Below are 23,787 nucleotides of genomic sequence, written 5' to 3' on the forward strand. Positions count from 1 at the left end.
CAAAAAGAAACAAGCATCTTATCATAATAGTGTCATTTAGTAGATTTATTTACTTAGAATCAGGTGTAAATCATTTACAATTAGTGTAATTAGTTTTAGCTAGGTCTAGGTCTCATCTCATTCTCTAGTCTAAGAAGATCAACTCTGCTTACCTCGCTCTGAATAAATTGCAATTAAACCTGGCGGAGCAACTCCACCACTCAAATAATTAAACTAAACCGTACTTCGACTTTTAATCTCCTAGCTCTTCTCCTCCGCTTCCGCTGGAGGTCCGCCCTCGCTGACCTCCTCCTCCTCTTGGAAAACGGAGCAGACGGCATCAAAGGACTCCAGGGAGAAGCTGGTCACGTTCACCGTGTGGTTGCGCAGATAGTGATAGAATCTACTCGACCTCCGCTCCTGTCCGGCTCGCTCCTTTTCACTCCGGCAGATGGAGCGCAGGCAGGGCTCAAAATCGAGGGCCTTTGCGGAGGAAGAACGTATCAGGCCGTTGCCTAGGAATTCGCTGATGGTTTTCCTAAAAACAAACATACTTATTAGTTTAATATTATTATTTAGAAGGAGAAGAGTATTATATATCTAACACTAATATCCCTAATCTTTTGAAAAATATAAAAAAAGTAATATTCCTAGCATTAACATTTTCTATCAGGCGTGACCTATGTGGTCGGACCTATATCGATCGATCACAGGTATCAAAATACTCCAGTATTTTCGGTTTATCTCCTGACCAACTTTATGAATGATGGTATTATATAGGTATAGCTATGCAGACGATCGTTTATTTTATGACAAGGCGATATTACCACACTTGTGCCATAAAAACTTTGGCGAATTCAAAGTTGATTAACCCAGGACTTTGGAAAGTCATTTTATGGCTTCTACAAATGGTTATCTAGGAATGGGGAAACCAGAAAAGCGTTTAAACTTATCTTTTAGTGGTTTAGTGTTTGCGGGGGAAAATACACCAAACATGTTTAATAGTTACCTCTGTTTTGGCTTGTCGAAAAAGTTGTAAGGACACTCTTTGGCCGCCAGTCCAGTCTGGAGAGCCTGCTCCACCAGCGAGTGCGCAATGTCCTCGGCGAGGTGGACCTGCAAGCGATCACTGCAGTCGCTACCAGAGTCCACCATTGCGGCGAGAGATATGTTGTCGTAGAAGGACGCCAAGGTGGCCAGAGGAGAGGCACTTCCTTCCTTCTTCTGGCCAGTGGCGCTGCTGAGCCAGGCCTTCTTTGGTGAGCGGGATTTCCGTTTGGCAGGGGGTCTGGCCGCAGCGGCTTCACCCGAATCCTTGAGCAGCGGGGATGTAGCTATGAACTCGGGGAGATTCAGTCGCAACAGACCAAAATCGACCGGAAATGGAACAATCCTGTGCTGGACATTCTGGGAGGTGGTGAAGAACTCGAACAGTCGCTGGTGGATGTTGCAGCCGTCGACGGTGGCCAGGCGGGTCAGCGAATTCTTGGAGGGCGATTTGCTGCCCCCCACTCTAGATCCATCTCCCCCGCTCTGTATGTAGAACTGCAGCTCCAACAGGGTCTTGCGCAGGTTCTGTTTGTTGTACAAGTACAGGGAGATCAGCTCATCCAGTTCGATGGGACAGTTCTCCATCAAAGCCAAAACAGCGAGGAACCGCGAGATGTTCAGGACATTGGGGGCCTGGAAGTGTATCTGGTTCTGCTGCATCAGGCGCTGCAAGTGCGCACAGTTGGGATCCGTCGCTACCACAATCACGGGTCGCTTTGAACTAGCTGCCAGGGTGTATATAGCCTCCGTGAAGCCAGCATCCAGGTTGTCAAAAAGGATATCCGCGTCCTCGATCAGAATGAGGGATTTCCGAACTTCGGAAGGAGTTTCCATCGCAGCTGCCTTGGCTTTCAGGCTGCCCTTTTGCAGTTTCTGCAGCAGCTGCTGGGAGGAGCCACCCGACTTGCTGTCCTTGCGGATCTGATGCGATTGGGTGGCTTCCTGGAGCTCCTGGATCAGCTTCTTGCCCGTTCGCTTCATTCCCGCGTTGATTTCCAGCACATTGAAGTTCATGTCGTTGGCGAGCGCGAACACAGCATTGGTCTTTCCGCTGGACGAGGGTCCGACGAGCACCATGGTGTTGCTGCTGGCTCCCATGGAGCTGGAGTCGAGGCTGAGATCGAAGGAAGAGTCGTCCATCGTTTGAGAGTTGCGATTACTGCCCCCGTTGCCACTCCAGCCGGCGAGGAACTCTTTGAGTTCCTGGACCGGCGTCAAGTTCACCAAAACCTGCTCGAACAGCAGCGGTTTGTACTTCTCGGTGAAGAGCAGTTCCCCATTGGGAGCTGAGGGCGGTGGCTTCACGTCCTCATCGCCCGTATCTGCATGCTGCTCCATTGATCGCCTTGTGCGCCTCGTTACCACGAAGGATTCGCCCATTTGCTGGGTGTCCTGGGCACTATCAATGGCACTGAAGTGCCGGTACTTCTCCCGCATCTGGTTGTAGCACTTGAAGGTGGGAAAGCGGTCGAAGGCAGTCTTCCAAAGCTTGACAAAGCCCCGCTTGTTATCCAACTGCGGGAGAGTGGAGTAGTTGGTTTTCCGAGACCCCAAGTTGGCGCTGAAATTGGCGAAAATGCAGCTCGTAAATGAACTCGACTTGGACCGACGCTTGCCTGGATTCCCAGCCACCTCTTCTAGGAATCCCTCGTCTCTTAATACAAAAGGCAACTCCAGGGGTTCCGATTTGGAGACATAACTCTCGCAGCCAGTGTGCGCTAGTCTGGGAAAGACCTCATAGCTCTCCTCGTACATCTGCTCGAACTGCTTCTGACGGTTCTGCTCTTGGCGGATCTTGTCCGGTACTCCGGATTGTAGGAATGCTTGACGCGCCTTTAGAACCGAAGGATCGGGGCTAGGTTTTGGCAATTGTTTTACGAACAGCGGTGCGAGCTTCACGGGAGTGCAGGCCGGATTACTGTTGTCAAGATCAATGATCTCGACCGATTCCTCCGCCTTTTGGACAACCTTCCCCTTCGGTGCTTTTGAGGGACTCGTTTCTAGGTCGTAATCATAGCGCGCCTTGCCGGCACAAGATCGTCTCGGTCGCCCGGAAGGCGTGGAATCAGCGGGCACTACAACAGGCGTCTCCTGGTTGCTCTTCCGTCGACCAGTTCGTCGTTTTGGCGTCTCCATGGGTGGTGTGTCTATTGCTACAGTTTGTTTTTCGGCCAGTTCTTTGGGTGATTCCACCTTATTGAAGTAGCCCAGAAGGCTGTCCCGCTTTTTGGTCGGGGAAGAGAGCTTGGACAGAAATTCCTCGGTTTCCGGATCCTGCGACTTTGGCGTGACCACAATCGCCTCCGGATCCATGGTACTAAGTCGCCGTCCGCGGGGCCTTCCCCTCGGGCGTTTGACATTCTGGGTCACTGTGGGCGCCGAGGACGGAGCCACTACTTCCTTTGGGTCAGTCTTTGTCAGCATTTTCTTCAACCTTAATAGTGGAAATATTATTATTGGGTTTCTGATAGCCGCAACCACACTCACCTCTTGGCCCGCTGTTCCATCTGCACTTCGATGAACTCGCCGCGCGCTTCATCCGCCAGCCGTCGCTTCGTGCCTCCCTTGCGATCGTTCCATTCCTGAAGCATTTGCTTGCGCTTGGTCTGCGCCGTGACCACTCCGGCTCCCTCTTCCTGATCCGCGGGCGCATCTGCTCCTTCTTCATTGACGCCGATGGATCTATTTCTGGCATTCATCATAAACTCAAAGACATTGGTGGGCGCTTTGGCTTTCGTTTCCACCCCCGCCCCTGCGGAGGCATTGGCGTTTTCGGGCTTCCCGGTTTTGGTAAAGTGCTTCTTTATGCTCTGGTGATCGGCCACAGGTGTGCTGCACTTCAGGGGACTGGATCGCCGGTGACGGTGACCGTTTTTGAGGCCATTCTCCTGCGAGGACTTCTCTCTCAGGGGCTGGGGTTTTTCCTGGTCCTGGTCGGACTTCTTGGGATTGTCGCCTTCCACCAGAAGGGCTGCAGCTGCCCTCCGCTTCTCTTCCCGCTTGCGCTTGTGCTTCTCGCGGTGCTTCTGCTTCACGGAGTTGAGTACCTCCTCCATGTTCTGGAGGATCAGCTTGGACTTCTCGCTGGGAGGAGCACGGAGAACAAACGGCGATGTGGGCTCAATCAGCAGACTCTGGACAGCATTTTTGGTAGGGGTTCCAGGCGGACTCGTGGTCGCAACGTGCTCACTTGTAAGACAATTTACATCGGTCATTTCGGTCTCTTGTTCGGGTTTACTCTAATACATAATGCTCAGTGTGTGCGTGTGTCGGGAATGTGGGTTTTCTTAAGTGTTTTTGGTATTTGAGGTCTATCTAGTGTAAGCGAATGAAATACGGTTTACAGAACAGAAGCCAAACTGATAAGATCGCAACAAACGGGCCAAACAAAGCAAAATACAATACAATAATAATGAGGTCTACCTTCGCAGATTTCTCGATTCTCGTGTTTGTTGCAATTTTCACACGCACACACACCGCTTTAATGGCATTAACTGCACTTAATTCTTGACTTTGGGACGGGAAATTATCCGAAGAAGCGATCTCTTCTCACACCGATTCAGATCAGGCTTTTAAAACCATTTTAATTGAGTTTTTTTTACCAAAAAGTGGAAGTACAATGTGCTGGGGGAGAAAAAAAGGCGCGAATGGGCAGTGCTGGAAAAGAATGCAATGAATGATGTTTTACATCACTGGAGATCTTTGTTATGGTATTTTTATTATCACTCATGTTTTAAAAATGGGAAAGTAGTGTATAAAATGTCTTATAATAGTAAAGATTTTCAATTAGTTTAATTTTTCTTTAAATGAGAGAAATTAATTATTATTAATTCAACTTCAAGTTTGTTAAAACAGGGTGCGGCAATTTTCTCTGCAGCTTCGGTCACACTGGAAAACTTTGTTTTCATCTTTCACCAAAATGTCCACTTATTATTTTGTTATTGTGGGCCACAATGATAATCCCATCTACGAAAAGGAGTTTAGCACGGTTAACAAGGAACTAAGGGTGGGTAATTGAAGCAGTATCTTATAGAATCACCTGTAACTCATCCCAATTTGCAGAAGGAGGACCACAGGCATCTGAGCCAGTTCATTGCTCACGCAGCTTTGGACTTGGTGGACGAGCACAAGTGGAAAACGGCCAACATGCAACTAAAGTCCATCGACAGATTCAACCAGTGGTTTGTGTCTGCCTTCATCACCGCCAGCCAGATCCGATTCATCATAGTCCACGACAACAAGAACGACGAGGGCATCAAGAACTTTTTCAACGAGATGTACGAAACGTATATTAAGCATTCCATGAACTCCTTTTATCGGATCAATACGCCCATCAAGTCCCCGATGTTCGATAAGAAGGCTGAGATCTTTGGACGGAAGTGTTTGTTATCCTAAACTGTTATAATTTTAGCCTATAAAGTTTTCTAGTAAAATTAATTTAACTATAAAAGTTTCCTACATTCTACGAGGTTCTTAAAGATTAGACCTTGCCCACTTTAGAAACCCAAGAAAAATCGTTATCTTACAATTGGATTTAATTTATTTAGAAAAGCAGAAAACGCTTATCTTTGATGGACTTTTTAACTCTCTTTACTCGATGCGTCTTCGTATCAAATCTAAAACGATTTAACGCCCGTCTCCAGACGACAGTCCCAGACTGGAGTAAACTAAATGTGTTTGTGGGTTGAATGAGTGAAACAACGCATGGAATCAATTGGAAACTAAAGCAACAAAATTGAACGGAATTTATGTGTGTGTTCGAAAAGAAATCTCTTGGGGTGAGGCTCCACGACTCCACGGCTGGACAGCTTAGTGCTTCTTGTTCTTGCCAGAGCGCTCGTATTTGCTCTTGGACTGATGCCACAGACCCAGAGGGATGGCCAAGGAGGGCAGGGTCATCACGCCGAAGGCCACCCAATCGAAGAAGTGGGAGGAGAAGCGCTTGTTGTACTCGTTCAGGTTGACAATGCCACCCTCACCGGGCTCAGAGCTGATAGCCAGTTGGAGCTGCAGAAGCATACTATGAAACATTGCTACAAAGGTCTCTAGGATCTTTACTCACCGTCTCCGACTCCTCGACGGGCTTGTAGGACACCTCGGCGGCGGTGAAGTTGAAGTAACCGAAGGCCTTGGGGCGCACCACAACCACATGGGTGAAGTTAGTCTGGGGGGCAATCCTGTCGACCACGGCGGTGGGCTGTCCTCCGACCACCTCGAAGGCCTCAGGGTGGAAACCGCTGTCGACGAGGCTAACCTTGGTGGCGGCTCCGTTTCCTACGTTGAAGATGGTGTACCTGACCAGCAGATCGCTCTTCTCCACCAGATACTTGTTCAGGATCTGTTTGGAGACGAGGAGGCGAGCGCGAGTCTCGTCCTCGGACAGGCAGACGTTAAAAACGGCGCACAGGGCGCAGAGAACCAGCAGGTGCTTAAACATCCTGGAAAACAGACGGAAAATTCGGTAATTAACGTTTACAATTTTTTGTTGACGTGGAAGGGTCGCTGTCGCAAAGGGCCCGCCTTTCCCTTGGGTATTTCTTTCGATTTATAACACAAGGGTGTCGTGAAAATGTTTGGGACTTCAGCAGGTAGTTTTTGTTTAATAAACTCAACACTTACTTGGTTTTCGGGTAATTTCCTCAAGAGTATTTCAATAACTAATCAGCAGGCGGCCGCTTTCTCGAATCGTTTCTTCGTGACGTGGAATGTCAAACCTTCTCGGTTCGTGCTGTCAAATTTCCGTGACGTGGAATGGCATATGGTAGGGTTGCAAAAATATCGACGATAGTATCGAAGAGAAAGTGGTAATTTCATTTAAAAGATAATCTTTTCTTTTGTTTACGCATTTAAAAATTAAATTTAACTTTGTAAATAATTCAATAATTTACGTTTCTTTGTGCCATTGAATTTAAAACGGCCATATAAATATTGTTCAATTGTCTTGATTATTTTTATCTTGTGAGTATATCAGGGAAGATTTTTAAAGATTCTCCCTATTCTAATCAACTTAAGCTTTTGAAAACACAAACAGCAACTTTTTAATTTATAAATAATGGCGAAATTTAAAATTAAAAGAATCCCGCTCTGGTTCCATATTCCACCATTCCTTATACTCTTTCAAACGTTTTCCAACCCTAATTCTGTTAAGCCACTGTAAACATACAGCTGCGCTGTTATTTTTTGAATAAACAACTAAAGAATGAAAACAAATGAGTTTTGTTTCTGTTTTTATCAAATTCTATATATTATTCTTCAATATTTGATTAGTATTAGTTATTTTTTGTTGTACTTTCAGCAAAGTTTCCATTCAAAACAGCTGTTTGCCGGCACAAACAGTGCCCTTGAATGACATTGCACCCTACTCTTAGCAGATCGGCGTATTTGTTTTAGTTCAAACCTTTAAATTATTTACAATAATGGTGAAACAAGAGCTTTTAGGCAGTGATTACTCAAGGCTATCTAACTTATTGGCACTAGAGGGGCCCAAAGACACACCCCTAATCAAAGATTACTTCGTTCGGACATCACGCATTAAAGATAGCGGTTATCTCAGTCGGTGTGGCTGATCAGAATTAGCTTATCAGTGGGAGGCGAATTTCGCTGCGCTGTGGCTGACACTCAATTTTCATCGCACGCAAACGCGGGTAAGTCGTCCAGTTGGAATTCAGCCAGCAGCAGGAAAACTCCAGAGAGATGTCGCTATCAGTGGAAACAGTGCCCACAACGATCTACGAGGGTCAAAAGCCAGGCACCAGTGGCTTGCGCAAAAAGGTCAGTTCGGAAAACTCATAGATCTTCCTCCTAAACTTATTTCGAAAACTTTCAAATCTTTTCGTCATCGCAGGTAAAAGTTTTTACCCAACCCCATTACACTGAGAACTTTGTCCAGGCCATTTTGGAGGCCAATGGAGCTGCTCTGGCCGGTTCCACTTTGGTGGTTGGCGGCGATGGACGTTTCTACTGCAAGGAGGCCGCCGAGCTGATTGTCCGTCTCTCCGCGGCCAATGGTGTTTCTAAGCTGTTGGTGGGTCAGAACGGCATCCTGTCCACCCCCGCAGTGTCCAGCCTGATTCGTCACAACAAGGCCTTGGGTGAGTAGCTTCCTACATAGTTACACAGCCTCCACTGCGCTCGTAAAGATTTTAATTGATAAGACCCATCTCTTCGTAATCAACTTTTGTCGCGCTGTTAACTGACAGAGGTCCCTGAGGTCAAACCCGGTACAAAATAATTCAAACCAGTTAACAGTATTGTTCCATAGGTACTGTTTACCAAAAACAGATATTTAAATTTTAAAACAATAGACACTTTTTAAGCTCTGAAAAATTGTTATGTTTTTGTTACCAGAAATATACTGATAAGTTCAGTATCAGGCACTTCGTAAACAAAGGTTTTACGTACACAAGTATTTCACAATTAGGAACATAATATGTTACAGCCCTTGCTTGGGCTTAGAATATTGTGACCAAGATATAGACTTCGCTGTGGGTCATATAGTGGCTCCTTGTTGTCTTAGATTTTTATTCACATTTATGGAGAATCGATCCACGAATCGTTTAAGGTATTTCGCTGAAGAATCGGATAATTTTTGCCAAAGATATAGCCATCCCAAGAGGCCATATAGCGGCTCCATGCATTTTTTGGGATTTTCGAAGGGGACCCTCCAGAAATTTTGACAAAAAATCGAAAAAATATTTTGTTTTCAGATTTTGATGCAGATTTATGCAGAATCGATCCACGAATCGTTTAAGGTATTCCGCTTAAGAATCGGATAAGTTTTGCCAAAGATATAGCCATCGCAAGAGGCCATATAGCGGCTTCATCCAATTTTTGGGATTTTCGAAGGGGACCCTCCAAAAATTTTGACAAAAAATCGAAAAAATATGTTGTTCTCAGATTTTGAGATTTATGGAGAATCGATCCACGAACCGTTTCGTGGAAAGGTATTCCGCTCAAGAATCGGATAATTTTTGCCAAAGATATAGCCATCCCAAGAGGCCATATAGCGGCTCCATGCATTTTTTGGGATTTTCGAAGGGGACCCTCCAGAAATTTTGACAAAAAATCGAAAAAATATTTTGTTCTCAGATTTTGATGCAGATTTATGGAAAATCGATCCACGAATCGTTTAAGGTATTCCGCTCAAGAATCGGATAATTTTTGCCAAAGATCGCTGCGGGCCAGTTAAGATCAGTGGGGGATTCGGAGTCTTAAAATAATTACCTGTACCCCATGTACTATAAAAATAAATTAAAAATTTGAATATTTCGTAGGTGGTATCGTCCTGACCGCCTCCCACAACCCTGGTGGCCCGGAGAATGACTTCGGCATCAAGTTCAACTGCGAGAACGGAGGCCCCGCCCCCGATGCCTTCACCAACCACATCTACAAGATCACCACAGAGATCAAGCAGTACAAGCTGGTGCGCAACCTCCAGATCGACATCTCCAAGGTGGGAGTGACCAGCTTCGACATCGCTGGAAAAGCCTTCACCGTGGAGGTGATTGATTCGGTGGCCAACTATGTCCGTCACATGGAGGAGATCTTCGACTTCGCCAAGCTGAAGGACTTCGTGAGTGGCAAGGCCACAGGGAAGCCCCTGAAGATGCGTATCGATGCCATGAACGGCGTGACTGGATCCTATGTCCGGGAAATCTTTTTGAACCGCCTGGGAGCCTCAGAGGCATCTGTGGTTCACACCACTCCGCTGCCGGACTTCGGTGGCCTGCACCCGGATCCTAATCTGACATATGCCAAGGATCTGGTGGAGACTGTGGCGAAGGGCGACTACGACATTGGAGCTGCCTTCGATGGCGATGGCGACAGGAACATGATCATCGGCAACAAGGCGTTCTTCGTGACTCCCAGTGATTCCCTGGCGGTGATTGCCCACTACCTCGAGGCTATTCCCTACTTCCAGAAGAATGGAGTCCAGGGCTTCGCTCGCAGCATGCCCACCGCCTCGGCGGTCGATTTGGTTGGCAAGAAGCTGGGCAAGGAGGTCTTCGAGGTGCCCACCGGATGGAAGTACTTTGGCAACCTGATGGACGCCGGAAGGCTGTGCCTGTGCGGAGAGGAGAGCTTCGGCACTGGCTCTAACCACATCCGCGAGAAGGACGGTATCTGGGCCGTGCTGGCCTGGATTTCGGTGATGCAGCACACCGGCAAGGGCATCGAGGACATCCTCAAGCAGCACTGGTCCGTGTATGGTCGCAACTACTTCACCCGGTACGACTACGAGGAGTGCGCTTCCGATCCCTGCAACGAGATGGTGTCCACCATGGAGAAGACCATCACTTCGCCCGAGTTCGTGGGCAAGAGCTTCTCCAGCGGAGGAAAGACGTACAAGGTCAAGGAGGCCGACAACTTTAGTTACACGGATCCCGTTGACAAGTCGGTGGCCACCAAGCAGGGTCTCCGCATCGTCTTCGAAGACGGCAGCCGTATTGTGGTGCGTCTTAGTGGAACTGGAAGCTCTGGAGCCACCGTGCGGTAAGTTATCAGAAGGATTTCTTGTCTTCCGTAATGACCACCTTTTCCTTCCCTCTCCAGCTTGTACATCGACTCCTACGAGAAGGACAATGTCTTGGGACAGGCTGCTGTTATGTTGAAGCCACTGATCGACATTGCCCTGGAGATCTCGCAACTGCCCAAGTTCACAGGCCGCAACGCTCCCACCGTCATAACGTAAGGAGCCTGGCCTGGCCTGGAACAGATTCCTGAGATTATCCACTAAAGCCCCTCCATCGAAAATCTCCCAAAGTACCTCAGCGAGGCATTTCCTTGTTATGTTTCGGATTTATTAAAGTTTGTGTAGCCCAAACTTGTGGCTCTTGGTGATCATTACTTAATAGGCGTGGCCAGGAACTCGAAATCGCTGAGCAGAATGTTGGGAATGCGCTGCTGCAGTACCTTCGTGGGTAGTCGAGCGACGTGCACGAATTCCTGCAGAAAGTATATGGTAGTTACCACGTCCGGACCCAGAAATTTATTGTCCCTAGAAGATAAGATATTGCATTGCAAGATAATTTTTGGAAAGAATTAAGAACGTACGTTAGTTGAGCTTCCGACACTGTCACCACGTATTGGCTCATGTAGGATAGGTAGAGCATCTTCACGTTGGTGTGGAACTGCTGGAAGATCGTCAACAGACCCACAATGAAAGGCACACAATCGATCGCATCTTTGGCTGTTTTGGGGACCAGGCAGTCCACATTGGAGGAATGTTGCAGACGACCCAAGTGGGCGATCGTAAAGAGGAACAGGAACAGAGACATGTTGTGGGAGTTTTTGGTGACGAGGAAGACCTGTTCCAGGGGCTCGTAGTTCCCAGTGTAGAGCAGGATTTCCTGCAGTTCAGTTATCATACGCACACCCTCTTCATTGCAGAGATGCTTACCCTGCGATAGTTCAAGCATGAGGGCTCTGGGAATGGAAATTTTATTAAAGACGCCTCTACAACGACTAAGGACATGTATCCTTACCGGTTTAGGGTGTCGGCCGTGTTGTTCAGCAGCTTAGCTTCGCACTTGCTGCTGAAGTTCAGTTCCCCGGCGATTTGCTGTCGCAGCAACTGCTTCTGTCCCATCGAGAGAACCCAATCCAACAGCGTTGGCCACACCTTGAGCCATCTTTGGGTGTATCCCTGGTAGTACTTCAGAGGCTGCTTAGCCACGTCGGGCGGGGGAAAGTCCCGGGCCTCCAGTTCCCTTGTTAGACTAGCCATGGCATCCACCCACATACGATCTGTGCTGAGATTTCGCTGCAGTCGCTCCAGATTACGCCTCAGATCATCGGCCAGCATGTGCGCATACAGACGCTCCAGTCCCACCATTCCAGCAGGAGCCATAGCTTCCCGGAGCATTCCAAAGAAATCCGTTCCGCCCAAAACTTTTGTGTGAGACCCCTTCTTTTCGTACCACTTGTTTTCGAGGCTCAGGAATATGGTTTGCTTGGGATCAGTGCAGCGCAGGATCTCGTGGGCCAGGCGTCCGATGAAGTTGTTGGAGTTGGAGGCATCTCCCTGGATTGGCGGAAAGTTGGGAATAGGTATGATCTGGCTTTGGTGCTGCGATTGCCACTCCTGAACTTTGTTCTTCAAAAATGCATTGCACTCCTTCTCCACATTGTAGTTGATGATGCGCTGAGTCTCCTCCAGCAGGATTCGCAAGCCCTGCACCCTCAGGTAGTCCTCTATGTACTCGAAGGACCTGCGATACCCTTCGATGGTTTTGCCCAGAGCTTCCAACTTCTGCTGAAGGAGTTGAACCGGAGACTTGCCTTTCTCGGGCGTAAAAACCAATCCCAAGTGGTAGGCCCTGGCCAAGTGGTTGACTAGCTCCTTGCGGATTCCATCCTCCAGCAGCTGCTTGGGATCGAGTTCCAGCACGCCGACCAGCGTGGTCTTCATCATGAGGATTCCCTTGGTGAACACAGCTATAGAGTTGGTCAGCTGGGCAACCTTGGCTCTCTCCTCGAACTGGGCGTACTCCTTGAGCTTCTCCTTCTCCACTCGGGTGGGAAACTCCTTGATCACGTTAGTCAGCAGGTGGATTATATCCGCCAGGATGCTGAACATGGTTTCTGGAACGATTTGCAGCACGTTTCGCAGAAAGTTGGCCAGCTCAGTGCTGTAGTAGTTGGAAACCGAGGCCAGGTCCTCGCTCCTTGCCTGATTGATCCTCATCAGCGGCACCTCCAGAGTGCTGGCCAGCTTCAGGAAGATTGCCCGTATGTCGATCACTGCCTTCGGTTGTCTCTTGATGTGGTCTTGCATTATTGGCATGAAGTCTTGCCGGAGAAGATGCCAGGCGTAGCTGAAGTCAGTGATCATTTGGATGTGGATTTCGATGTCTTCTTTAAGGTTGATTATCTAAGGAGGGATCTAGTTATTTTACCATGTGGGAAGGATTTAATGATAACGCACCTGGGCCATCCTGCTCAGCCTATCCCTCGTCTCCTGAAGTTGCTGCTTGACTAACATATTGGCGTCAAGATTGTGATACTCCTGCACTTCGTCCAGGGCTTGCATCACCTGTATAATCATTCTTCCCGATTTCTGTGCCCGGCTCAGCTCCAATTTCTTCAGACGCGCTGCCACCTCCCCGAACCACTGCTGCAATTGGGGATTCTGCTCGATCTTGGCCAACGGTCTTGAGCCCGCGAAGGCTTCGCTCAGTTCCAGCACCCGCTCCACAGCCTCCTCCCGGCACTTCCCCCAGCGACTCTCCCTGCTCTGGAGAATCTCCGTCAGCAGCTCCCTGACGCTAAGCTCCATTTGGCTGCAGTTGATCATCAGTTGGTAAAGGGCCTTTCGATCGAACTGGAGCTCCTCCAGCAACAGCTTGCTGATCTTTCCAGGCGAAGCAGTAGTGTGGCTGAAGACGAAGACTTCTTTGGAGGTGTGCAGGCTATACCAGCGGAGTAGAACATTCGATTGCCGCATAAGCAGGATTATCTTGTTAGCATTTTCCAAGACAAAATCATCGCCCAGGACACCCTCGCGGCAAATGTCCCGGGTCCTCTGCTGAATCTTGGCCAGCTGTTCATTCTGCTGCTGGCAAAGGAACTTGATCGTTTCGCGGGTAATTATGTTGCTCAAGGCGGAGCGGGCAGCGGGGAAGTCCTGCCAGGCGTCCACCAGATTCACAGTGACTCCCATGTAGACGGACAAGCACCAGTTGTCGCAGAAGAACTTGTCCACGATCTCGCGCATCTGGGATCCCTGGGAGTGCAGCACCTTGGGGCAGAAGTAAAGGCACACGTAGAGCATGGCGGCTTGCGTTGACAGCGCCGTGGACCTGTGGGCAGGATGTGGGTACAGCGTTAGCTGGTTGTAGATGTCGTCGCAGCGCATTCGCGCCACCACTAGGGCCACAAAATCCTCATCGAAGGGGAACCGAGCAAAATAGGCCTCTGGGTACTTGGAAACGGATAGCTTTTCGGCAGCTGCCGCCGCCTGTTTACCACTAAGAGGACTCAAGATCTGCGCTGCCTGGGCGGGATGCACGTATCCCGTAGACCTCAACAGCAAGCACACATCGTGGATGTTGCTCTCGTCGCCGCTGGGCGTAGACTCCCCTCCGCTGTAGCGGTAATAGGAGATCAACAGGCGCTCCCTCACATCGCCGGGGAGATGAAAATCTAGAAGGAGCAGAATCACTCCAAACAGGTACAAGGACTCGCACAAAAGCTGGCGACCCTCTTCCTCCTGCAGCACCGTCTCCAGGGTCTGCTGAATGTAGTATCCACTGTTCAGCTCCTCGATGTACTGCTTCAGATCGGTGGCGTAGTGGTGAATGCTCTGGAAGGCCAGGTAGAACCTAGTGATCAGCGGCAAATGGGTGCGCACCTCGTCGTCCACCTCGGTGAGCTCCTAAACAACAATGGGATGAGTACAAAAACACAGAAGAGCTCATCAAACTCCAATTCTCACTTGGCTCTTCTCAATTTTCTTCTCGAGCTCCTCGGCCACCTTGAAGTAGCTAAAGTCCACAATAACCTCCCCATATTTCGCCTTATCTGCCTTTGTGTCCAATCTGAGGGGAGTGGCAATTAGTGCATCTGGATCGTGGACAACCTTTAGTTACCTATATATGCTAGGGATGTAGTCCTTCAGGCGAAGAATCTCCGCTATTATGGAGTTGCCCACGGACACTATGTTGAGAAGATTCTGTCCGCAGGCATTGTTTTCATGAAGAAAGTCGGTCATTGTGCCGGGAATAGCATTGTTTACAACTTGGTGGGTCCGACTTTGACAAATTAATGGTGATTCCTGAAAAGTGTGACCGGAGCTAAACATTTTGTAGTGTTGTTCAACACTGGTTTGGATTTAAAAGCTTTGGCGGCATTTATTTGTGATTATATTAATCTGATCTCGAATATATGACTCATTTATAAATATGTTACTGCTAGAAAAGTATATGATGGCTATTTTCTAGACTTTAAGAATCTATTATATGAATATGAGCCAAAACAGGCTTATATGAAATTAAAGAAAGGCGGAAAAGCTTGAGGGAATTTTAAGTTAAAGTTAAAATTTTCAAAGAAAAAATTAAAATAAAATTTGTTGAAATAAAAACTTGGCCAATTGAGTGTTTTTCTGGTTGAGTCCAAATGTAAATTTGGTTACTATTTATTTCGTGTTAGAATTTCTGTATGGGGTCTACACAAAATTGCAGTAATAATTAACATAAAATGAATATATAAAAATATCAATAAAATTATTTAATTTAATTCAACTACATAAAATTTAATGATTTAACTAGCTAATTAACTGAGATACCGTTACATGTTCCATCCGTCGTAAAAAATGATTTGTAAATAATTAGAAACATTTCAACATTTCCCATACAATAATTGGTGGCGTGCTCAGTTGAAAAGTTTTCTGAATTTTTTTATTTCGCTTAATTTTAAAACATAATAAGTATATATACTATTTATATATATATTCAGTTGTATGCCTACCAAACTATGCGCTGTGTTTACGGTTGCTTTGCCTGTTTTTTATACGTTTAATAGATTAATTTAATATACACACATTGAATTCTTTAGTTTTTTTTTTGTATTGATTTTTGCTGAATTACATCAATTGTTTGTCAATTAAATAGATTTATATTTTACAAGATTTATCTGGCTAATTGTATAAAAAAATTTGTCTATTTGTGTGTGGGTTTGGGTTGTATATTCGGGTCGAATTGCATCCTGGGACTTGAGAGGCCGATTTTTGGTCAGTTTCGAACCTTGCACGAGAAATAATAATGCACGCTTACAGTCTAGTGAACCGTGTTTTTGTTAATAAATGGATGAACGAGCGCCGCTAATAAAAACATATTTAATTTTGGAGCGCCCAGTGCCAAGATGGGCCTGGTCAGCTCGAGAATTTGTTATATACGCTTGTTTTTGTTTACCTAGTTAACTATTAGAAAAATCGTAGCCTAGCCTGTATTTACAATTGGGTTGGGGATCGCGACTCCGAATAATTTCACAAAAACGTTTTTTACAATTGGTTTTGGGTTTGTTTTTAAAAATTACATCCTTCTGTTTAAACAACTAGAGCTAATTCAATGTACGCCCGATATCTGTTTTTGCCGATCGTGGGGTTTTAAAAACCAAAAACTGTCGCGCACTCGCACTCTCTTGTTGTTTCTCGCTTATCGTCTAGGAATTATGCTTCGTTTTCGTTTAACAAACTAAGCTAAATAATTAAATATTAATGTATATGTTTATATCGTTTAGATAAGGCCGTCAATGCAGTTAATGCAAACACTATGTTACAAATTACAATTCAAACGCCACCTGACTGCGGGCTCCATTCTCATACAATTTTTATATTATTTTTCGTTACTTTGCGTTACTCTGGTTTGTGTTTTGTTTTTGGATTGGTTTGGTTTAAGTTTTACGAACAGTTTATTGGGGGGTGTTTGGGGGAAATAATCGTATTTAAACTAATCTTAAAATCAATTGCAATTAGAAATTAGAATATAAATGTAAAAATGTGTGTATAATAATTGTAAAAATTAAATAGGTTTGGCCTAGCTAAAAAGAAAACAACAATAGGGAAAGAGGCGTGTAGGAGGAGGATGCTGTAAAATGGGGGGGAGGCTAATTAATATTGCAAATGAAGGAAGCTTTGGAGCAGGAGACGCAACGACGCCACGCCAGCCCGAGGAGCGGGAGGAGGGGGGCCAGCGTGGAGCTGACGGCGATGCGTGCGATGGACAACAGCCGCAATCACTTGAGGTACGTCTTGAACAGCATGGTGCTGCGACAGAACTCTCGTTCCTGCTCCATGTAGAAGAGCATGTCGCGCAGGTTGACGCGCTTGATGCGCGGTCGTAACGTCGTTGGCACCGATCCCGAGCTGCTCAGCAGTCCCCCGCTACTGGAACCCTATTATGTTACACGTTAGTTTCTCTCCTTCAATGGATATATTTCAATATTTGTACTTACCGCTCCCGCACTGGCCGCATCCCCGTCCAACTTAAGCTTTTTTCGTGGTCCGATTGCCTGCAATGCCGTCAGATTGGCGTCCCTCTGGCGCAGCTCCTCCATCTCCGCGCGCTGCATCTCCTTGGCCTAGGCCACAAAATAAACTTTAGGAACTGCTTCTCAAGGAAATACCAGACGGATTCTTACCCTCGCCTTCATCTTGGCCTGCTCGGGATCCTCCACTCGCGATCGCGACTTGGCCGCCCGCAACAGCATCTCACGTTCCAGCTCCTCGTGTCGCTTCTGCTCGGCCTTGTCGAGCTCTTCCAGAAACTTGATCTGGCCGCGGACATCCTTGGCGGTTTCGTACCGAGGATCCAACTGGAAATGGTATTCATTAGCCCCATGCTGGTGTATAATCGTAGCTTCAACTCACCTTGATGACATCAATGCGGTGCTCCGCTATCACAGCCAACTTCTCGACAATGTTCTTCAGGCGCTCCTGGCAGGCGTGCGATATCAGCACGGCCACATCCTGCGTCGGCTCGTCCAGCCCAGCTTCCGTGGTGATGGCCCTTATTCGGGCCTGTAGCGCCGGCAGGTTTAGGAACACCTCGTCCTTGCAGGAGCGGATCTGGGTGCCGATGTTCTCGGTGCAGCCGAGAATTCGCTGCGACTCCTCCGCCAGATTGACGCCGCCCATGGCCGCCACATCGTTGATGTCATCGTCCCCGTACATCGAGGTCGACATGGAACTCTGCTGGAAAAACGAATTGGCCGTGGTCGCCGCACCCGCTGCTCCTCCGGCCCCAATCAGCTTCCCATCCGCATCCCTGCCGTCCAGGCCATCGCGCCTCTTTTTACTCGCAGCTTTGCTGATCATCGGCGAGGGCTTCGCCAGGGTCTTGGCTCCGATGGGGGTGAGCGACGCATTGATGCGCTCCATGTGCGGCGGATGCAGGGACGGCGCCTTGATCTCCACCAGCTTCGGCTCGAAGTGGTTGTTGTTGTTGTGGTGCAAGGAGTTCTGCATCTGCTCGCGGGCCCTCAGAGCTTCGGGTGGCAAGTGGACCGTGGGCAGCGAGGGCACCGGCAGCGATGTCGACGACGCAGAGTTGATGGTGGACAGCACGGACAGCGTGGGCGTGGGCGGCGGACCGCCGGAAATGGCGGCCAGCGAGGGCGGGTGCAGGCTGGGTGTGATAGCCTTGATCTGGGTCTGGCCCACCTTGACGGCAGTGAGTTTGCCCGCACTGTTTGGCGCACTGTTCGGCGGACGGGTGGTGGCTCTGATCTGCACCGATCCAGTGCGTTGAAGCTGGGCATGTTGAGGTCCTCGAATCTGTACAATGTTCTGAAGAGAGCAAGGGATTGGGTCAATCCTTCTGAAGAGTCTTGATGTAGTTACACATACCGCTTGTCCTGGAACCTGCAGCGAAGGAATCTGACTCCGAATGGCTCCCGTACTGACCAGCCGCGGGGTCGTGGGCAGTCGTATGTTGGGCGACTGCTTCGATATCGTGGTGTGGCCAATGGTGGGTCGCGGCGAGTTCAGAGCATTCGGCGTGATCATGCGCACCTGCGTCTGTCCAATGGTCGTTGTCTGGCTGGGGCCTATCGGACGGATTTGCGCTTGGATTTTCTGGAGAGGATTATTACCCAAAAGTTATAAAAAATGAAGGATACTGGATGCTGGAGTAGGGTAAACTTACGGGCAGCTGTTGAGAGAGTCCGGCTAGGCCCAGTACATGCTGGGGCGGGGGCTTGATGCCCTCGATGACCAGCTCCTTGGTGAAGAGCGCCTGCCTCAGCAGCGGGAGGCTCTTCTTGAGGAATCCGATCAGACAGGGCTGCGGGCTGGCGTTGAGCAAGCGCTCCAGGCGGTCGCAAAACTCCTCTGGCTCGACATTCGCGTTCACCAGCTCCTGGATGAGCGTGCGCACATTCTTCTCCACCGGCTTCGGTTCCCGTGTCGACAGCTCGATCAGATTGGCCAGAAACTTGCGACACTTTTCTTTGGTATTTCCTTGCTGCGTGGTCGTCGTGGTCGCCGATGTCGTGGTGCTGCCCGCCGTCGTCCCCGTGTTGTTTGCCTGAGCCGGTATCGTCTGGATCTGCGTTATCTGCGGCAGGTGGGGGGCCTGCGAGTTCAGTTGCGTCAGGTGGGGCGGCTGGGAGGCGTTGGAGTAGCCACCGGCCACCGAATTGACAATAATGTTGTTGGAGGCGGTCGTGTTGGGCAAAGACTGCAGAGAGAAGGAATACATCAATCAGGTGGCCATAGCAATTGGTTTTGTGTTTAAGAATTAGTGCAAAAATAAGTTCAATAAGCATTAGAATTATTTATAAAAAAAAAAGAGAATCAAATAGCAGAATAAAGATGATAATGATGGTTCTTTTGATTTTTGGGATGCGGCAGGGTAGAGGGTCCTGGTCTCGAATGAGTGTGCAGAGGGCGGGGTTATGGCTGGGAGATGAAGAAATGATTTTGGAGGAACTGGTACTGGGTACTGGATTCCATCCCAGGGATAACACAGCAGCCCAGCGCACATCATTGGTGGGCCCACTACTGCCTTGCTGGCCTAGAACAGCAGATCGAACTAAACTGAATCGAAATAAGGAGTGTTGTGGAAAATACACAGACAGGTACACAACGCAGCATGCAAAACGTAGCTAAGAAATACACCGATATCCACCAGATACTCTAGGATCTAGGATATAGGAGGATATGCGGCCAGAAATTAAAATGAGGCTCGTGGTGGTGCACGAACCAAAACGGAACTGAAGCATAACAGACAAGTTAGAACAGAGGAGAGATAAATTGACAAGAACTAGGTGGTGACCAGGTGTCCTGGTAGAGTCATCTCTTTACGTTTTGCTTGATCTTTATGGTGGCCGCCACATTGGCGGCGGCGGCAGCGGCAGCAGCAGCCGAGGCCTGTTGCTGCTGTTTCTGCTGCTGCTGCTGTTGGGCCTTGAGATGCTGTTGCTGCTGATGGAGCTTCTGCTGGTGGTGGTGGTGCTGCTGCTGGTTAGTAGCGGGTAATTTGTTGCTGTTGTTGGTGGTGGTGGTGGTGGTAGTGTTGGAGGTGGTTGTGGCATTGATAATACTGTTATTATTATTATTGTTGTTATTGCTGGATGGGATTGTGGATGAAGTACGGACAATCGTTTTGCGGAGTGCTATGCTAGTGGTTGTGGCGGTAGTGCTGGATGCTTGTTGCTGCGATTGTTGTTGTTGTTGTTGCTGCTGCTGTTGCGATTGTTGTTGTTGCTGCTGCTGCGATTGCTGTTGTTGTTGTTGTTGTTGTTGGTATCTACTTACAGCTGCAGCCGGCACAGTTTGCAGTCGTATCTGTGTGGTTGAGGATAGGTTTGTGGTGCTTGTTGTGTTGTTGTTGCTGCTGCTATTGTTGTTGTTGTTACTATTGTTGCTGGTATTGGTTACTGTTTGTGTCACCGTCGGTGGACCCGTCGTCGTGCCCACGCGCAACAGCTGGAATCCGTTGTCCGTCTTCACCAGCAGTGCCGGGGTCTGGCCCGTGTTCAGTGTGCTTAAAGTTATCTAAAAGTAAAGAATAGAGAAGACAGAGACTCGATATTGTCAACGGTGGCTGCATGGTGGTTTTGGTGACTTGTGTGCGAATGTGTGTGTGTGGGATCTGGTGGGGTTAGGTCTTGCCATGGGGTTGAGTTAGTAGAGAAGAACCCACCACAACAAACGTAATCTCAAGCATATATCCTTTCTTGCAATGATTCTACTTACCGATGGACTCTGCGGCCTCACGCCCGCCATGTGCGAGTTGATCACCACCCGGCTGATCGGATTGGCGGGTACATTCTTCGGCTGCTGCTGGGATGGCGCCTGGTGGCGCATTCCCACCACTACGCCCGCTGGCAGCATCGAGTTCAACAGCGGCTGACCGGCCTGGGAAAATCACATCATTAGAACGGTTCTTATCAAATCACAAGGTCAAGGTCAGAGGGCGGAGGGCAGTGGAAGCTTTTGGGGGAGCATTGGAGAGAGTTTGGAGAGGGGGAATCACAGTTTTTTGTCGCCTACAGCATGCAGCAGTTCGCGTCCGTTCGCACATCAAAGATACAAACAAAGGGGGGTTTCCGAAATATGTCAGTGGGTGGTGGTGCTGACCAATTTTGTGGGTTGGAATTTTTGGGGGGCGTGTTCTCTACTAGTTGCACTACTGGAAGCAAGAGTTCTACAAAATAATACTTAATTGCGGTTGGGAGGAGGAAGGAGTGGTCTGATCCACTTGATAACTATACGGGTGGTTGGCGGGATATGGCTGGATTGGAGTCGGGAAATAAGCGGATGAAAGCAGATTAGGAGAAGTAAGCAACCAAACTTGTTCTGCCACTACATTCCGATTCGAGAAAGGAGTTGAGGATCTTTGTCGGATGAGGAAGAGAGTAGTGGACGAGACGAGTGACTCGCGACGGACTAGCGACGTCGTCTGGCGCCCGAAGTGGAGCTAGTTAGCTTGATGTGGATACCTGATTGATGGTCTTGGTCATGGTTACGATTCCTGCTGGTGCACTTGAGACTAGACCCGCCGGCAGGGTGACAGCATGGTGGTTGGATTTAATAACTAGGGTTTGTGTTTGGGTGGCACCTACGGATTGCGTCTGCTGCGTCCCCGACTGCTGCAGTCCCGGATGCTGGCCGGCGCCGATCCCCGCCTGAATCGTCTTGATCGTGGTGGTGTTTGGCAGCTGGGCCGTCGATATGACGGCGCCGGGATTGCCGGCTATGTTGATGGTGCCATTGGCCAGTGGCTGGCTGGTGGTGAACGTTATCCGATTACCGGCAGCTGTCTGGCTAGTGTTCATCTTGCTGGATGCGTCGCAGGCGGATGATCGGATGAGCGGGTGTGTGGGTTGAGTGAGTGAGTGTGTGTGCTGGAGGAGAGCTGGAGCGCTAGCTAGTTGTTTCTGATCCAATCCAATCCGATGCGATCAACTGCTGCCGCTTCTCATCCTGTGGTGGGGTTTCTCCAGTAACAGAGTCCTTTGCATGCCAGCGGCCAACTAAAAGGCAAGTGGTTCAACGTTTAGTGTTTATATACCGAGAGTGGGTGGTGGGTACAGGCAGGCAGGCACACCACAAACAGGCCCAGACGCAGGTAGACTTTTAGTTGCTACCTGTATCCTCTGCCTGATCCCTAAACGGCAGATGTCTGGAGACGTGGGAGCAGGCCAATACTCTGCCACACGCACATATGTACACACAACACACATACACACGCGTAATTGCATTCACCTTGGCCAAAAAGGCTGAAACGGTCGCGGGTGCTCCGCTGAAATGTGAAATCCGAATTCCGCGACCCGCCGCCCTCCTTTCACTCACCCGACCGTCGGTCGTTTGTCCGTCGCGTGTGTTATCTTAGTTTCACTGGCCCCTCTCTGCTGGGTCTTTTGTTGTTCCCCCTGTTTGGCGGCCAGCGGCGCCCGTTCTTTTATTCGCTTCGCACTCAGACACACTCCGCGCGTCCGATCGCTCGCACGGACTGATTCGGGCGCTGGAAAACGCTCTATTTTGATTATTTTGATGTACAAAAAATTCGACAGCGCCACCACCAGCTACTTCTATATAGTTGGGTTTGAGTGTTGGTAATCGCAAGATTAGCGCTACCACGGCGCCATTTTCACGAATGCGCGTGTAAAGCGGAATGGTGAAAGCGGCGTTGCCAGACGGGGGCATGGACAGTGTTGGAGAACGCACGCTCCAAGGCGGCAATTAACAAAAAAAATTACAAATGTAATTGCTCCAAAAAAAATATAATAGCTTTCAAGTAAATAATGTACATTTTAAGGGTATAGAAAAATTCGAAAAAAATCTACTAAGAGGATTCTATTCGACCCCACGAACTTTCAGTTCTTTTGAAAACATGATTTTGAATCTGGAGCAGCCTTAGATTAGTAATCTTTCCTGCTTCCACGGCCAGCGGGCGGCGGCATGTACCGAATGTACATATGTACATACGCTATACGTTGCTGCATATGTCGGTGCCTGCATGTGTGTGTGTGTTTCGGTATCAGTTTTGTACAATGTACAGCCTGCAACCGTCGGTGGCAGTTTTCCAGCCACGCGGCCAATGCACTCACTTCAATTCATATTGCGTTCGCACTCGGTGCACTGAGGGGCATTTTAGACGTTTTTCCGTTGCGATTCGCTGGCGATTTAGCCGAAAACCGAATAAAAATATTGTTTACGGACCGCCGTTGCGTTGCGAAAAACTAGCTGGGTAGGGCTGCCATTCTGGCCATTTTATTGCCAGATCTAGCAATTGTGAACAGCTAAAAGCTGTTTTAGGGTTTTTAAAGTGACCAGATTTTTTGTCACGTAGTGGATCACGTTTTGCAACACTGATTTTCAGTGTTTTTCTGTTTTTAAACTGAAAATTTAAAAAATTTTCTTGTTTTTATTTGAATCCACGGATAACTAAAAAAAAAATCGAAACTAGAGTTTGAGCTATTTTTTGAAAGTCTGGCAAGGTTTCAGTGTCGTTACAAGTTAAACAAGAGATACCAAAATCATTTAGAAAATTAAAGTTTTGAGACTGGTTTTAAATATTTTTTTATTTTTCATAACAAAATTCGATGTATACTTTGTTTTTTGTTTTTAGAAATCCACAAATTCCTCATTTTAGGTTAAATTGTAGAAAACACTCAGTTTTTAAGTTTTAATAATAATAAAAGACACAATTTGGGAAGACCCTTTATGATAATTATTTGGAAACAAACCCATAATATGTGCCATAAAATTGTTAAAATTTGTAGTATTCTTTTCCTGACGTCATAGTTTTGGAC

At 48.1% G+C, this 23,787-nt stretch overlaps 6 protein-coding genes across 15 annotated transcripts; 2 read left to right on the forward strand and 4 right to left on the reverse strand.

The window, feature by feature from the left end:
* Window positions 1-24: 24 nt before the first annotated feature.
* Window positions 25-4,690, reverse strand: elg1 (enhanced level of genomic instability 1). Of its 3 annotated transcripts, none has more exons than XM_017243004.3 (4): window positions 4,453-4,690; window positions 3,517-4,218; window positions 989-3,463; window positions 25-517 (listed from the first exon to the last, which is right to left on the reverse strand). In XM_017243004.3, exons 2-4 carry the CDS (start codon window positions 4,083-4,085, stop codon window positions 241-243), a joined length of 3,321 nt encoding a protein of 1,106 aa, XP_017098493.2. In that variant the 5' UTR covers window positions 4,086-4,218; window positions 4,453-4,690; the 3' UTR covers window positions 25-240. The 3 variants fall into 3 exon arrangements, with proteins under 3 accessions (XP_017098493.2, XP_017098492.2, XP_017098494.2); XM_017243003.3 differs by having other exon boundaries at window positions 3,517-4,344; XM_017243005.3 differs by having other exon boundaries at window positions 4,632-4,647.
* A 197-nt stretch (window positions 4,691-4,887) lies between these two features.
* On the forward strand, window positions 4,888-5,479 carry Trs20 (TRAPP subunit 20). The gene is made up of 2 exons (XM_017242627.3): window positions 4,888-5,035; window positions 5,092-5,479. The coding sequence occupies exons 1-2, from the start codon at window positions 4,949-4,951 to the stop codon at window positions 5,422-5,424; spliced, it is 420 nt and encodes a 139-aa protein (XP_017098116.1). The 5' UTR covers window positions 4,888-4,948; the 3' UTR covers window positions 5,425-5,479.
* Window positions 5,480-5,546: 67 nt separating this feature from the next.
* Window positions 5,547-6,793, reverse strand: SsRbeta (signal sequence receptor beta). The gene is made up of 3 exons (XM_017242626.3): window positions 6,649-6,793; window positions 6,092-6,467; window positions 5,547-6,036 (listed from the first exon to the last, which is right to left on the reverse strand). The coding sequence occupies exons 2-3, from the start codon at window positions 6,464-6,466 to the stop codon at window positions 5,839-5,841; spliced, it is 573 nt and encodes a 190-aa protein (XP_017098115.2). The 5' UTR covers window position 6,467; window positions 6,649-6,793; the 3' UTR covers window positions 5,547-5,838.
* An 840-nt stretch (window positions 6,794-7,633) lies between these two features.
* On the forward strand, window positions 7,634-10,852 carry Pgm1 (phosphoglucose mutase 1). The gene is made up of 4 exons (XM_017242933.3): window positions 7,634-7,800; window positions 7,874-8,120; window positions 9,303-10,521; window positions 10,582-10,852. Exons 1-4 carry the CDS (start codon window positions 7,723-7,725, stop codon window positions 10,718-10,720), a joined length of 1,683 nt encoding a protein of 560 aa, XP_017098422.2. The 5' UTR covers window positions 7,634-7,722; the 3' UTR covers window positions 10,721-10,852.
* Window positions 10,808-14,850, reverse strand: Strump (WASH complex subunit strump). The gene is made up of 6 exons (XM_017242932.3): window positions 14,619-14,850; window positions 14,465-14,567; window positions 12,956-14,404; window positions 11,514-12,901; window positions 11,083-11,454; window positions 10,808-11,026 (listed from the first exon to the last, which is right to left on the reverse strand). Exons 1-6 carry the CDS (start codon window positions 14,828-14,830, stop codon window positions 10,873-10,875), a joined length of 3,678 nt encoding a protein of 1,225 aa, XP_017098421.3. The 5' UTR covers window positions 14,831-14,850; the 3' UTR covers window positions 10,808-10,872.
* A 273-nt stretch (window positions 14,851-15,123) lies between these two features.
* On the reverse strand, window positions 15,124-23,246 carry Taf4 (TBP-associated factor 4). 8 transcript variants are annotated; one of them, XM_017242945.3, is made up of 10 exons: window positions 23,083-23,246; window positions 21,472-22,005; window positions 20,726-20,887; window positions 19,832-20,524; window positions 18,672-19,205; window positions 18,374-18,601; window positions 17,396-18,313; window positions 17,167-17,340; window positions 16,981-17,106; window positions 15,124-16,920 (listed from the first exon to the last, which is right to left on the reverse strand). In XM_017242945.3, the coding sequence occupies exons 2-10, from the start codon at window positions 21,805-21,807 to the stop codon at window positions 16,762-16,764; spliced, it is 3,330 nt and encodes a 1,109-aa protein (XP_017098434.2). In that variant the 5' UTR covers window positions 21,808-22,005; window positions 23,083-23,246; the 3' UTR covers window positions 15,124-16,761. The 8 variants fall into 8 exon arrangements, with proteins under 8 accessions (XP_017098434.2, XP_017098435.2, XP_017098432.2 ...); XM_017242946.3 differs by lacking the exon at window positions 23,083-23,246 and adding an exon at window positions 22,325-22,633; XM_017242943.3 differs by lacking the exon at window positions 23,083-23,246 and adding an exon at window positions 22,238-22,633.
* Window positions 23,247-23,787: the final 541 nt, after the last annotated feature.

This window comes from Drosophila bipectinata, chromosome 3L (genome assembly GCF_030179905.1).
Source record: "Drosophila bipectinata strain 14024-0381.07 chromosome 3L, DbipHiC1v2, whole genome shotgun sequence".
Classification (NCBI taxonomy): Eukaryota; Metazoa; Arthropoda; class Insecta; order Diptera; family Drosophilidae; genus Drosophila; species Drosophila bipectinata.

Excerpts from the sequence above, each read along its gene's own strand:
- elg1 (XM_017243003.3), bottom strand. The coding sequence starts at position 4,244 with ATGACCGATGTAAATTGTCTTACAAGTGAGCACGTTGCGACCACGAGT. Across the intron at positions 3,464-3,516 it reads ATGGAACAGCGGGCCAAGAG|GTTGAAGAAAATGCTGACAA; the intron begins GTGAGTGTGGTT and ends TCCACTATTAAG. Across the intron at positions 518-988 it reads TTCGACAAGCCAAAACAGAG|GAAAACCATCAGCGAATTCC; the intron begins GTAACTATTAAA and ends GTTTGTTTTTAG.
- Trs20 (XM_017242627.3), top strand. The coding sequence starts at position 4,949 with ATGTCCACTTATTATTTTGTTATTGTGGGCCACAATGATAATCCCATC. Across the intron at positions 5,036-5,091 it reads CGGTTAACAAGGAACTAAGG|AAGGAGGACCACAGGCATCT; the intron begins GTGGGTAATTGA and ends CCCAATTTGCAG.
- SsRbeta (XM_017242626.3), bottom strand. The coding sequence starts at position 6,466 with ATGTTTAAGCACCTGCTGGTTCTCTGCGCCCTGTGCGCCGTTTTTAAC. Across the intron at positions 6,037-6,091 it reads CCGTCGAGGAGTCGGAGACG|CTCCAACTGGCTATCAGCTC; the intron begins GTGAGTAAAGAT and ends ATGCTTCTGCAG.
- Pgm1 (XM_017242933.3), top strand. The coding sequence starts at position 7,723 with ATGTCGCTATCAGTGGAAACAGTGCCCACAACGATCTACGAGGGTCAA. Across the intron at positions 7,801-7,873 it reads CCAGTGGCTTGCGCAAAAAG|GTAAAAGTTTTTACCCAACC; the intron begins GTCAGTTCGGAA and ends TCGTCATCGCAG. Across the intron at positions 8,121-9,302 it reads TCGTCACAACAAGGCCTTGG|GTGGTATCGTCCTGACCGCC; the intron begins GTGAGTAGCTTC and ends AATATTTCGTAG.
- Strump (XM_017242932.3), bottom strand. The coding sequence starts at position 14,830 with ATGTTTAGCTCCGGTCACACTTTTCAGGAATCACCATTAATTTGTCAA. Across the intron at positions 12,902-12,955 it reads GGCTGAGCAGGATGGCCCAG|ATAATCAACCTTAAAGAAGA; the intron begins GTGCGTTATCAT and ends ATCCCTCCTTAG. Across the intron at positions 11,027-11,082 it reads GTGTCGGAAGCTCAACTAAC|GGACAATAAATTTCTGGGTC; the intron begins GTACGTTCTTAA and ends CTTATCTTCTAG.
- Taf4 (XM_017242945.3), bottom strand. The coding sequence starts at position 21,807 with ATGAACACTAGCCAGACAGCTGCCGGTAATCGGATAACGTTCACCACC. Across the intron at positions 20,525-20,725 it reads TGAGGCCGCAGAGTCCATCG|ATAACTTTAAGCACACTGAA; the intron begins GTAAGTAGAATC and ends CTTTACTTTTAG. Across the intron at positions 19,206-19,831 it reads CCATAAAGATCAAGCAAAAC|TCTTTGCCCAACACGACCGC; the intron begins GTAAAGAGATGA and ends TTCTCTCTGCAG.